At 37.3% G+C, this 11,789-nt stretch overlaps 2 protein-coding genes across 4 annotated transcripts; one reads left to right on the top strand and one right to left on the bottom strand.

Moving 5' to 3' along the window:
• Positions 1-212: 212 nt before the first annotated feature.
• Positions 213-3,946, bottom strand: chmp2bb (charged multivesicular body protein 2Bb). The gene is made up of 6 exons (XM_057330640.1): positions 3,788-3,946; positions 3,209-3,300; positions 2,293-2,487; positions 2,016-2,118; positions 1,790-1,896; positions 213-1,563 (listed from the first exon to the last, which is right to left on the bottom strand). The coding sequence occupies exons 1-6, from the start codon at positions 3,819-3,821 to the stop codon at positions 1,450-1,452; spliced, it is 645 nt and encodes a 214-aa protein (XP_057186623.1). The 5' UTR covers positions 3,822-3,946; the 3' UTR covers positions 213-1,449.
• A 323-nt stretch (positions 3,947-4,269) lies between these two features.
• creb1a (cAMP responsive element binding protein 1a) lies at positions 4,270-9,754 on the top strand. Of its 3 annotated transcripts, none has more exons than XM_057330634.1 (8): positions 4,270-4,537; positions 5,987-6,061; positions 6,139-6,258; positions 6,468-6,568; positions 6,717-6,856; positions 7,031-7,213; positions 7,460-7,613; positions 7,844-9,754. In XM_057330634.1, the coding sequence occupies exons 2-8, from the start codon at positions 5,996-5,998 to the stop codon at positions 7,986-7,988; spliced, it is 909 nt and encodes a 302-aa protein (XP_057186617.1). In that variant the 5' UTR covers positions 4,270-4,537; positions 5,987-5,995; the 3' UTR covers positions 7,989-9,754. The 3 variants fall into 3 exon arrangements, with proteins under 3 accessions (XP_057186617.1, XP_057186615.1, XP_057186616.1); XM_057330632.1 differs by having other exon boundaries at positions 4,274-4,537; positions 6,139-6,273; XM_057330633.1 differs by lacking the exon at positions 4,270-4,537 and adding an exon at positions 5,278-5,395 and having other exon boundaries at positions 6,139-6,273.
• Positions 9,755-11,789: the final 2,035 nt, after the last annotated feature.

The following is an 11,789-nucleotide window of genomic DNA, read 5'->3' as shown; positions in this document are numbered from 1 at the left end:
ACATTTTTCGAAAAAGAAATTTAGCTCTAGACAAAACTATGGTTAAAGGCTATACGAACATTAAACGTTCAACTAATATTGAGAAATCAGTATTATATGAAGATACACACTCAATGCACATGTGAATACCAGTTAAAAACTATCTGTGCATGTCTTAGCTGTGCCCTCTAGTGGTCAATTAAGAGCGAAACAAAAACAAACAAGATAAACAATTAACATATCATTATAACATTTTATTAATGGTTAAATGAGGTATGTAATCCCCTCAAGTGTGAACAATACTTGTCCGTGAATAAATTCCATGAAAGGTTCCCCTAAATACACGACTATGGATAAAAGAATGAACTATCAACCTTTCATGCCTTTATTATGTACATCCTTCTGATTTATTGCCGTGCATAACCAATCTCAACCTAAATACAGCGTTTTGTATACAATTCCAATAGTTCAAGATCAGTATGCAGCTTTCAGCTGCCACTCAAAAAAACCTCTTATTTAGATTTTCTTGGTCACAAAATGACATGTTAAATTGACAGGTAACAGGAACTCACTTAGCGTCTCTGAAATAAAAAAAAAACTCTCTTAAAAAACACACTGTCAACTCTAAACCTCAGGCACATGAGAAATAAAGGAGAACCTTTGTCTTCAGACATAACACAGGGATAAATAACATGCTCAAACAGAACACCATTTGGCATTGCCCTGTAAACTGACTGAATTAAATATGTACGAACCATAAAAATGAGCCTACAAGACCAATTCAATCAATTCCAATTCAAAAACGGGGCAAAGGTGTGAACAAAAAGCAAAAGGCGTGACTCACACAGTGTTTTGTCATGCACCGAGAGAACAGTTGTATGAAGACTAGATGGAGTGTGACAGGACCAGAGAGACAGCCCTGTGTCATGTATGTTTAGAGAGGTAGAATTCTCCTGTCAAACTTGTTTACACAATATAACAATAGAAGAAACATTTTCTGTGTTATCTGTCAAAGTTGACTGAAGATGCAGTGTGCCACCGGTCTGGATTTCAGGGGAACACATCCACCTTCACAGGCATTGTATTCATTAAGACCACGAGTTTTCAAAAAAATCATTTTTGTCTTTCTAAAATGACTCCTCTAAAGCCAGACGAAACCGTGGCTCTTATGAAAGAGTCCTAATCAACTATGATAATCGTTCCCATTGTCATAAATAAAATTTAAAACAAAAATTGCATTTGCCATCTGTGGCACTATATCCCAGAGTAGGCAGGTCCGTGACCGTGAATGTAGGCTATTGGACTGTCCATTTATCTGCATCTGTCTGCAACTGTGCCAATGTGAATGTGTGTGTTTCCATTTGTATTCAGTATGAACCTATTATAATGTGCCTGTGAATTTGAGTGTTGCGGTTGCCTACTTTTGCCAGGCAATAACCGGGTGTTTGTGTGTATCAGAGTGCATCAGCACTAGTCCACACCAAGGGCTTTGAGCTGTCTCTCAATTTCCTCATCTGATATCCCATCTGGTTTGGATGTGGCGGCGCTTGGGTTCCTTCGGTCAGCTGCAGGGGCACGAGTCATCTGCGGGAGAAACAAAAAACCCATTATGGTTCAAAATATAATAGTGGGCAATGCTGGTCATTGTGAAGAAACCTAAAAAAATGGCAAGTCTCAGAATAGAGATTACTTCACTATACTTATCGTAGAATCTTTTTATTTTTGTATTAAAAATGTCAATCAGACCATATGGAAACACGGTTGCCTACTTGAGCATGATTTTACTTATCTCCAAAATCTTTCTTTTTACCTTTCCTGAGATCTCGATTCCAATTTCATCCAACACCTGGTTCACAATGTCCTGAGATTCTTCTTCATCGCCTGAATCTTCAAAGATCTCATCCAGAGTGTCGTTCACTGATGGAAACAGTGGTAAAAACAACTCTCTGCATTTCCCAACACATTATTTTAAAACCTATTTTAAAACATAAAAATAAGTCAAAATAAACAACATGTTGAACATAAATGTATCTTACTCATCTCTTCTGTCATGTCCATCTTAGCCGTCTCCTTCTGGAAGTTCTGCAGGGTCTGCATAGTCATTTTCGGATCCATCTTTTTATTGACAGCTTGCATTGTCTAAAAGTATGTTGTTTTGAAAATAAATGAGTCACTCTTTGATTTAAAAAATTTGCATTGCAGGCAAGTTATGCAATTATGCAAACAAAGATGATTGTGTATCAACTACACTGTTGCTGTTATGCATTCACAGATCAACATACATGTATACAAACATAAAAATAGTACACATACTTTAGTGGTTTTGGCCATGGCACCAGCCATCTTCATCTGGGAGTTCATAAGCTTGGTTTGTGTGGACATGGACGTAACCTTAGAGCTAACGGCATATGTACGTGTTTTCTGTTTCCTCACTTGTACAAGCTGCTTGGCTAAAACCTTACAGGCATCTCTATTACCCGTCTTAGCCATTTTCTTGATCTCCATCTCCTGTGATAAGGAAAACAAATAGCAGAAGACAGTTGGTTCTAGATCTAATAGTATTAAAACTACCTTGCACAAGTTTCTTAGACAATATCAAATTACATTTCATTACATTTATGCATCTCTCAGAGGCTTTCATCTAAAGCAATCTGCAGTACATTTAGGGTATACATTTCATCGGTTTGTGTGTTCCCTGAGGATCAAACCCATGGCCTTTTACTTCTAATGCAAGGCTAAACCAGTTGAGCTACAGAAATATAACCAGTATGTGACCCCAATGAAATTTCATGTGCTTGTCAATACGGACAATTAATCATCAATCTTATACCTAACATTGTCATCCGTATATGAAGGACAAATATAAAAGTATCAAAAAGTCTGCTGGAAATCAATGACGTACAGTAACGTTATACTTAGTCCATGGGAAATGTGTGATTATTATTGTGGTTTTATTTGTAAAAACACGATAACATGGTTTAAAACAAACTTGGTTACTCTGGTTAAACCATGGTAAATTTCCATAAGGGTACAAAGGCACAGATGCTCATTATACTTTAAACAATAAAATAATGAGTGAAGACCTGTTGGTCATAATCCAGTGACACGGTAAACATGCTCTCTGTGGCATGAATTACATAACCTCGTGATCTCACACACACCTCAGTGGTGAGAAAAGGGAAACTTTTAGCATCATGTGAACGTCATAGTAATGGGTGGGGATTCTCACCAATTGTTTTTCCTGTTTTTCCAGTGCTGTCCGGTCTCGTGTAATCTGTCTCTGTGTTCCGCGCAGCTCTTTGTTTTGTTCTTTAATAACATCTACGAGTATGGGAGAAAATGTTATCGATCACCATTTAAATTATTAATGTCTGAAATGCATGAGTCAGTCTAAGTAACAAATAAACATACGGGTCCTACCTCCATATGTGTTTTCAGATTCGTTAACGTTACAGTTACAGTAATGGCTCTTGAGTTTATAGAACCATAGACCCTAGTTTAAAGAACAGTTTCTGACCACCTTTAATGGCTAAAAATACTTCCCAAGGCATTAAGTTAGATAAACACAAGTCCGTGCTTACTGTGGAAGTTGTCCAAAATGCATCAAAAACAGCACTTATAATTTAGCCAATCCTGTCACTTCTGTATAAAATACACATCAGACAAGCCAAAAAGGACGACAAAGCAAGTGTTAACGTTTAATCAAATCGACAGTATTGTCGAAACCCGCTGATGATTGATTTGAGATTGGTTGCTGGGCGGTTTTGACAAAACAATAATCCCCAAAGCGGTAAAAAAAAAAACTTACCATCTACTGTCTTTTTCTTGAATAACGAAGCCATAACTGCAATAATCTCACTCGACCACCAAAGTTAAAGAAAAATTATTAGATCTCAAAGACTAATATCAACTGAGAGCCGCTTTTAAAATGTCATGGCTATTTCCTGGTTCTTGGCAAGTAGGCGGAAAACTTGTGCGCGCCTGCACAAGGATTCTGAACTCTGATTGGTGAAAATCTACGTGACGTCATATTCAGTTGTCCATTCGTAACTTTATCCTATCAAGAACCGCCCATAAAGCGGCGCTGCAGTTTTTTCCACACACAATATACTTGATGTAATTTTGCGTTTAGCACACTTTATATGTCTGCATATAAAGTGTGTGTGTCTCGGAACGACATATACATGTCTCGGAACGACATATTTTTCATTACAGAGACAAGATACACAATCGACATAACAACATGCTTACTAAGAGGCAGCCAATCACATCGCAAACACTTGACGCATGCGCAGTGCGGAGAGGTATGGAGCGGGAGTTCTTCCATCCGAAGGTGCTCGTCGGCTATTCGTACAGCTTCGTACACACTTCGGTATGTTCCGCCCACACCTCGGATCCTGCCGATAGTGAATTAAGGCTGTATTTCGTCTCCCTCGTTCTCTGTGTTGTTGTCCTCGGTGACGCGACGGAGGTGTAGCCTGACGCGGTCTCTTACGTGTCGGACTAAATAAAAGTGGAGCTCCGGAGGCCTGGGAGTGACGAGGCGAGTCTGTGTCGGGTAAGAAGAGACGCATTCGTGGGGGAAAGAGATTATGCACATGCCGTTTTATCGGACATGTCGCAATACTCGATCCGACTGTAACAAAGAGATCATGGCGGCGGTGGGCATGTTTCTCAACAGCTCGGACTTGCAGACAATGAGTCAGTCAGGCAGTCGGAGGAGGAAAGAGCGGTTTTTAGAAACGTGTGTTTATTTTAAGGCTAACAGATGCGCAGTATTTTGATTGCGATCGCCTGTCCATGGGCCATTTTGATGAAAATATAGCACATAAAATATATATATTTTTAAAAACTGCCTTAGCTAGCAGCTGAATGCTCTGCGTGTTACGTTTTTACTGCATAACGTAACTGTTACTTGCCCCATGCAGAGCTCTTTTTGTAACACGAACGGATTTTTTCTTTTACAAACCCCTGTAATAAACTGTTTTTAAGCGGCAAATAAAGTCAGAAAATTATGAGCAGCATTACTTATAAATAAAAGTACGAATCAGACTTTGTGTTCCAGGTTGAATGAACCAACAATGCAACACAATTTTTACATGTTGAAACACGCCTAAAAATGCAACCCCCTCCTTTTTACCTTTATACTTTAAATTACCATCAGAACACACGAAAGATGGTTTTACTGGCACCCAGATGTTTTTTTGTTTTTGTTTAAATGACTTGAATTAGAGTGATAATTATTACATTTAGAATTTGAAAACCACCTCAAAGCTGACTTACAGCTCTGTATACGGAAGTAAAAAAGGCGGCAAAATGGTGTCAGCTTGATTTGTTAAGCACGAAACATTGCGTCTCAGCTCACGTCTGGCATTATTGCTGATTGTGATTACAAATAATGATCGGCTCCATTACAGTAAGCGTTATTAATATTCATATTTTCATTAATGTCTTTAATTGATTAACTTTGGTGCCTAAGCCTATTTTATTTCCTGTGATAATAGGCATTCTTCATAATGCGTAATGTTAAACAATAAACATAATTCTGATATGTACGTTACCGTTTAATTGATACCGCCTTTAGGGAAAGTAACCGTGGTTTTAGAATTTGGGGGCTTCTTTGGGTAGATTGATTACCATTTGTATTACTATAGTATACCATGGAAATACACACACAACTACGGTAGTTAGTCCATGCTTAATTTTCGTGGGATAACGTTAACGTGTCACATTCATAAGGATTTTTATTAAATATTAATGTTCTGGTTATTTTACTTTCTGGCACCTGACTGTATTATTGAAACAAATGAAACCGACTGTTTCAGACTATACAAATAAATAAATACCTTTTATGATATTGTCAAAATCAATTTTTGTTTCTAAGCGCCATCTATAGGGTATTTTTATATTTCTATAGGGAGATAAACGTTTTCTGCCCTTATTGTTTCACGCTATATATTATAATCCGTTTTACATTTTTAACAGACATTTTTAATTTGATCTCTAGGCTACCTAAATGACCATGGAAGCAGGAGCAGATGTCTCAGAGACAGACACCCAGCAGATTGCCACCTTGGCACAGGTGTGTCATTCTTGTGTCTATTTAGTCTCAGCGTTTTCTGTCTCATCTCTAATCCTGGTTTATCTTCCCTCATGTAGGTTTCCATGGCAGCCGGACAAACACCCACAGTGACCTTAGTACAGCTGCCCAATGGCCAAACAGTGCAAGTTCATGGGGTCATCCAAGCAGCCCAGCCCTCTGTAATACAATCCCCACAGGTGCAAACTGTTCAAGTAAGACTTTCAGTCTAATATAATGCTTATTTTATTTGTGTAATATAAAAACATTTAATATAAATATACTGCAGCTTGCTAATATAGAAGACAGAAATGTAAACTTTTTTGAAAAATGTGCCTCATGGTGTTTTGGGTGTAATAAAAGGCTTTTTCTATTAATATTTATGTGTTCCTGTCTTGTATTATATTAGATTTCTACCATTGCTGAGAGTGATGATTCCCAGGAGTCAGTGGACAGCGTGACAGATTGCCAGAAAAGGAGAGAGATCCTGTCTAGACGGCCGTCATACAGGTACCTGAATGTGCTTCAAGTTTCAATAAATATCATTTTTGCAGCTCTCATTCAGGTCCCATCTAGATTGCAACATTGCTGCTAGAAAACTTTGTCTTCCTTGTGTCGATAGTGTATTTACAATCTGTCTTGATGTTTTGTAATGCAGAAAGATCCTAAATGACCTGTCATCAGATGCTCCAGCAGTCCCACGGATAGAAGAAGAAAAATCAGAGGAGGATTCCACCCCAGCCATAACAACCGTTACCATGCCAACGCCCATCTATCAGACAAGTAGTGGGCAGTACAGTAAGTACAGTATATTTGTCTGTTTTTAAAACTAGATCCTCTTTTAAGATCACAAGAAAGGCTGTTAAATTTTTTTTATTTCTAAACAAGTGATACAGCATTAGACAACATTGTGTGTATTCAGAATGATTCAGATAAATTCACATTGCCAATGTGTGTGTTTTCCTCCTCCAGTTGCAATAACCCAGGCTGGGGCAATCCAGTTAGCCAATAATGGAACAGATGGAGTTCAGGGGTTGCAAACCCTCACCATGACCAATGCTGCAAATGCTCAGCCCGGCACCACTATCCTGCAGTACGCACAGACGAGTGATGGCCAGCAGATACTGGTGCCCAGCAATCAAGTAGTAGTGCAAGGTGAGATTTCACAAAAATAAGACATTTTGCTTTTAAACAAGTACGCGTGAGAGTAAAGAAGAGAAGGAAAAAGTTGAAGAGAGAGATGTAAACTAAGTGCAATGATCTAGATTCCTAAATAGGGTAGATAAGTACTAGATTATGTCACTTCCTATGGTCTTGGCCTACTTTGTGTTTAGGACCCAAACACACAAAGAACCCAAATGTGTCGTGCCAAACTGTAACTGGTATGTGCTTTTTTTTTAGCGGCCTCCGGAGACGTTCAAGCATATCAGATCCGCACCACTGCCGCCAGCACCATTGCCCCAGGACTGGTCATGGCCTCCTCTCCTGCTTTGCCCAGTCATGGAGGTACCGAGGAGGTCACACGTAAGAGGGAGGTTCGACTTATGAAGAACAGGTACGATGTTGTGATGTCATTTTTGGTCTGATAGTAGTGACATGCAAAGTAAAATTGTTTGAGGTTTTTAGTTTTGCTATGAACAGTGATCTTTCTAAAAAGCTCTAATTAAATTTGTGTATGTTTGCGTAGTAAGCCACCAAGACATTATAAAAGTAGGAATAACCGTTTGAGTGATTGGTGTGACGTGCTTATGATTTCCTGACTGTAATGATCTGGTTCAACCACAGGGAGGCAGCGCGGGAATGCCGCAGGAAAAAGAAAGAGTATGTGAAATGTCTGGAAAACAGAGTGGCTGTTTTGGAGAATCAGAACAAAACACTCATCGAGGAGCTTAAAGCACTTAAGGACCTTTACTGTCACAAATCTGAATAATAACACGCATGTTCTGAACAGATTTCTTCAGGTGCCTCAAGAGACAAAGACTCTGAACACACCACAGGCACCTGCACAGCATCTCCATCTCTTTTCGTTTCTATTTGTTCTTTTTTTAAAATACTATCTTCTGTAAAAAATCTGTTATGACAAAGACAGTGTAAGTAAACTTTTTTATTTCCCCCATTTCTCTTCAAAAGAAAGAGAGTTGGTTTTTCAAAGGAAAGAAATTGCAGGGTACAGTTTGGGTTATCAACAAGTTGCCCTACTTTAAGGAGCATTCTAAATCATAAAGAGCACCTTTCCGCTTTAGTTGTAACGGGAAGCGAATGATGCTTGTGTGGGTTTATCTCGGAGACGCCCAGGGTGCTGCTTCTGAGACCTGCTCCTGTCAAGAGGTGTGGCTTTGAAAGACTTTCCCTGCACTGCACCAGTCATCCGTGGCGCTGCCTGCAAGCATGATTAAAGAGGGATGGTGATCTTTTTTACTTTTGAAGCATGGGTCTTTATTGAGATTAAATCAACTGTGCTCTAGTGTTGCTTTAGTGCATCTGTTACTAATACATATACTCTTTTTTTATGAAGACATATAGATTGTTTGTATATATCAATCTGTCAGAACAGAGGCATATATATATATATATATATATAATGTATGTATATATATATGTGTGTGTGTGTGTGTGTGTGTGTATATACCTGTGTTATGACATGGATTCATGTACAAAGCTCCATTGTCTGTTTTCTTAAGCAGTGTTTTTGTTACAAATTCAAGTGCTGTATGGAGAAACTCGGCTTTGTTAAAAAACAGGTGGATTCTTGAAAACATGAAATTATACTGTTTGAGAAGGTGCAAAGTAAACGTATGTTATTTCCTAGCCCATACTAAGAAAATCGTTTTTAAACTTGTGCGCTTGTATTGTAATATATATTGAATTTCCTAGTCTATATCAGACTTCACAAGTCGTTCTTTTGCCATCTACACTGATCACAGGCTAGTTGTGTGTTGAGTCCCTGATATTTTACACAGGCATTTTGATATACAAGAACTGATCTCTTATCAGTGTAAAGAGCTTTTGTGTTACACATTGCTATTATGGAAATGCTGTTGTTATTTTCTTCTGTCTTTTGCCATAACATTTCACTCTCCACGTTTTTGTTAACCTTCTGAATTATTTTGATTATATTGTATTTTTTTAAGATATGTTGCTTATGTGTAACCTAAATCAAACTTTCTGGAGCAGTCTTTCATCAGCAATTATATATTTGGCAGATGTTTGTAGTGTCATGTGCTGAAGTAGTTTTTATTATTTTTAGAGTGTGTTTTCATGCTTCAGACTAGAGTTGCTCAGTTCTGCTCCTGGAGACCTGTAGAGTTTAGCGCCTATCCTGTTCATATTTGCTTGCAACTTAAGAGAAAGTGATTCTCCAGAATCAGAATTGAGCAGTGTGGTTTTATACATTACAAGCCATTATTGAGTAACAGAACAGCACACCCCATATAAATCGTACTATATCAGCAGCATGTACATTGTGATCAGTATGCATATGTTTTCTGGGATTTCCAGAATAGGAAGAGCACAGGAGCACTCTGCACAAATACTGTATCTCACAATGTGCTCAACTTGGCCTTCCGTTTCAATTGTGACTAATGAAGCAGATGTAACAATAGCAATTTTTAACCTTTTTTAGTGCATAAAATGAATGAAAATACAAAACCATTTCTGAAAACATAACTGGATGCCACTCGCTCACTGAAATAAACAAGGGATATTTGATTTAACAAGGTTGTGACAATTCCATACATACATGTTTGTTATTATATAATTCATACATTCTCACACTATTTAAAAAATATGCAGTATATTCCATACTGAACATAAACATGTTATCCGTTTTAGAGCAATCCCAGAATACAATAGTCTGCTTGTTAATTACTTTATTTACTGTAAAATACAAAATGATTGAAATAGCAAGACTGCGCATTCTAGTCTCGCCCAGATTTTAAGTTAAGAAAAACTGACAGTTTTGCCTAATACAAGTATTTCACCATTTTAGAAAACAATCTTATTCTTCAGTGACAAACAAAAGAGCTGCATATTGCACATACAAAGGAAAATGCCATTTATATCAGTGTTTGCAACACAACAGCCCAAAGCACCCTGGTTCTCTCAAGCTGGAGTGTTTGTATTCAGAGCGTATACATTCACGGTCAGTGATCGAGGTCTCCAGCAATCTTTGAAAGTAGGCACAGGCAAGCATACTTGTAAAACACGTGCAGGAGATTCACATTTCGCACAGAATATGGCTGACTGAAAAATCACAGCAAGCAGGAAATCCTGCTTAGAAAAATCCTTCTGGGTTGATTATTATTGTGAGAGGGAGAAAATTCCACAGAAATGAACATACTAGAAATAAATGAGATACTCCAGAGGGCTCCCCATCACAAATTTCAGGTCACAAGGTTCTTCACTGTGATGACTCTGAAATTTGGAATTTCACCACATTAAGGAGTGATTTTTATATCCATTGGTATGTAATATGTATTTGATTGTTGCCCTTGGTAACATACTAGAGTTGTTTCTCATATGACTACAGCATCTTTTCATACCATCTCACCGCCAACTTAAAACATCTACTGTCGGCTGCAAAAAACGGCCTTGAGAGACTTCAGTATTCAAAATATAAATTATTAAATATATTTTAAATATAAATGGTAAGCATAAACTCTTTGAAAGATGGCTAGAAACTCAGTGCAAGCAAAAACAAGAAAAGCATAACTTAAAATATGAATAACTTAAAATAGACAAAGACATACAATGTGTTAGCTGCAACTAACCAACAGATAAAAGAAAATTGGATGCATTTGTTTTTATTTATTATAAGTGTCACGCGGTGCTGGTACACGAGCTCACGACAACGGGGTATAATCCAAAAGGTATTTTAATAATAAATCCACAAGGAAACCAGGAGCAAAACACACATTGACATAAATACCAGACCACGGAATGAGGCAAAACACAGGGCTTAAATAACCAGGGAACAGAATCAGGGAGAACAGAATAAGGTGAGGGACTAATTAACTAATAATGAACACAGAAGACAAAACCCAAACTGAAGACAACTGTAACAATAATATGAACAATATACAGTATATATATATATATATATATATATATATTATCATTTATAAACTATAGTCTTATAAAATAATATTGTATTGTGTAAATTGTTTATTTTCTTGTTGTTAGGTTGGTAATTTCAGCAAAAGATTTAAACAAATTAAAAAAGAATACTTCTTATTATAACTCAAATTATAACTTCATTTGTTAAATCCTGGATTGAAATCGGTGTTCTGACCACCCTAGGTTTATTTTGCAAGGGATAGGCCTAGTTCACACAAAAATAAAATTCTGTCATCATTTATTCACATTGAGTTGTTCCAAATCTGTAGGCTACAAATGTCTTTGTTCTGATAAACACAGAAAAAAATATTTGGAAGAATACTTATAACCAAACAGTTCTTGGACCCCAATGACTACCATAGTAGAAAAAATACTTTATATATATATTTTTGTTCTGGGGCACTTTTGACTACCATTGTAATCTTTACTATAGTCAATGGGGTCCAAGATCTGTTACAAACATTCGTCCAAATATATTTCTCTGTGTTCAACCAAACAAAGAAATGTATATAGGTTTGGAACAACTACAGAGTGAGTAATACAGGACAGAATTTTCATTTTTGGGTAAACTGTCCCTTTAATATTTACTTACTACTTTACTTACCCTTACTTCATA

Source organism: Triplophysa rosa, linkage group LG4 (genome assembly GCF_024868665.1).
Source record: "Triplophysa rosa linkage group LG4, Trosa_1v2, whole genome shotgun sequence".
Lineage (NCBI taxonomy): Eukaryota > Metazoa > Chordata > Actinopteri > Cypriniformes > Nemacheilidae > Triplophysa > Triplophysa rosa.
Note: the sequence above shows the minus strand (reverse complement) of the source record. Positions and strands in the feature narration are given on the sequence as shown.

Excerpts from the sequence above, each read along its gene's own strand:
- chmp2bb (XM_057330640.1), bottom strand. The coding sequence starts at position 3,821 with ATGGCTTCGTTATTCAAGAAAAAGACAGTAGATG. Across the intron at positions 3,301-3,787 it reads CAAGAAAAAGACAGTAGATG|ATGTTATTAAAGAACAAAAC; the intron begins GTAAGTTTTTTT and ends CCATACTCGTAG. Across the intron at positions 2,119-2,292 it reads CCATGGCCAAAACCACTAAA|ACAATGCAAGCTGTCAATAA; the intron begins GTATGTGTACTA and ends ACATACTTTTAG.
- creb1a (XM_057330632.1), top strand. The coding sequence starts at position 5,996 with ATGACCATGGAAGCAGGAGCAGATGTCTCAGAGACAGACACCCAGCAG. Across the intron at positions 6,274-6,467 it reads CACAGGTGCAAACTGTTCAA|ATTTCTACCATTGCTGAGAG; the intron begins GTAAGACTTTCA and ends GTATTATATTAG. Across the intron at positions 6,569-6,716 it reads TCTAGACGGCCGTCATACAG|AAAGATCCTAAATGACCTGT; the intron begins GTACCTGAATGT and ends TTTGTAATGCAG.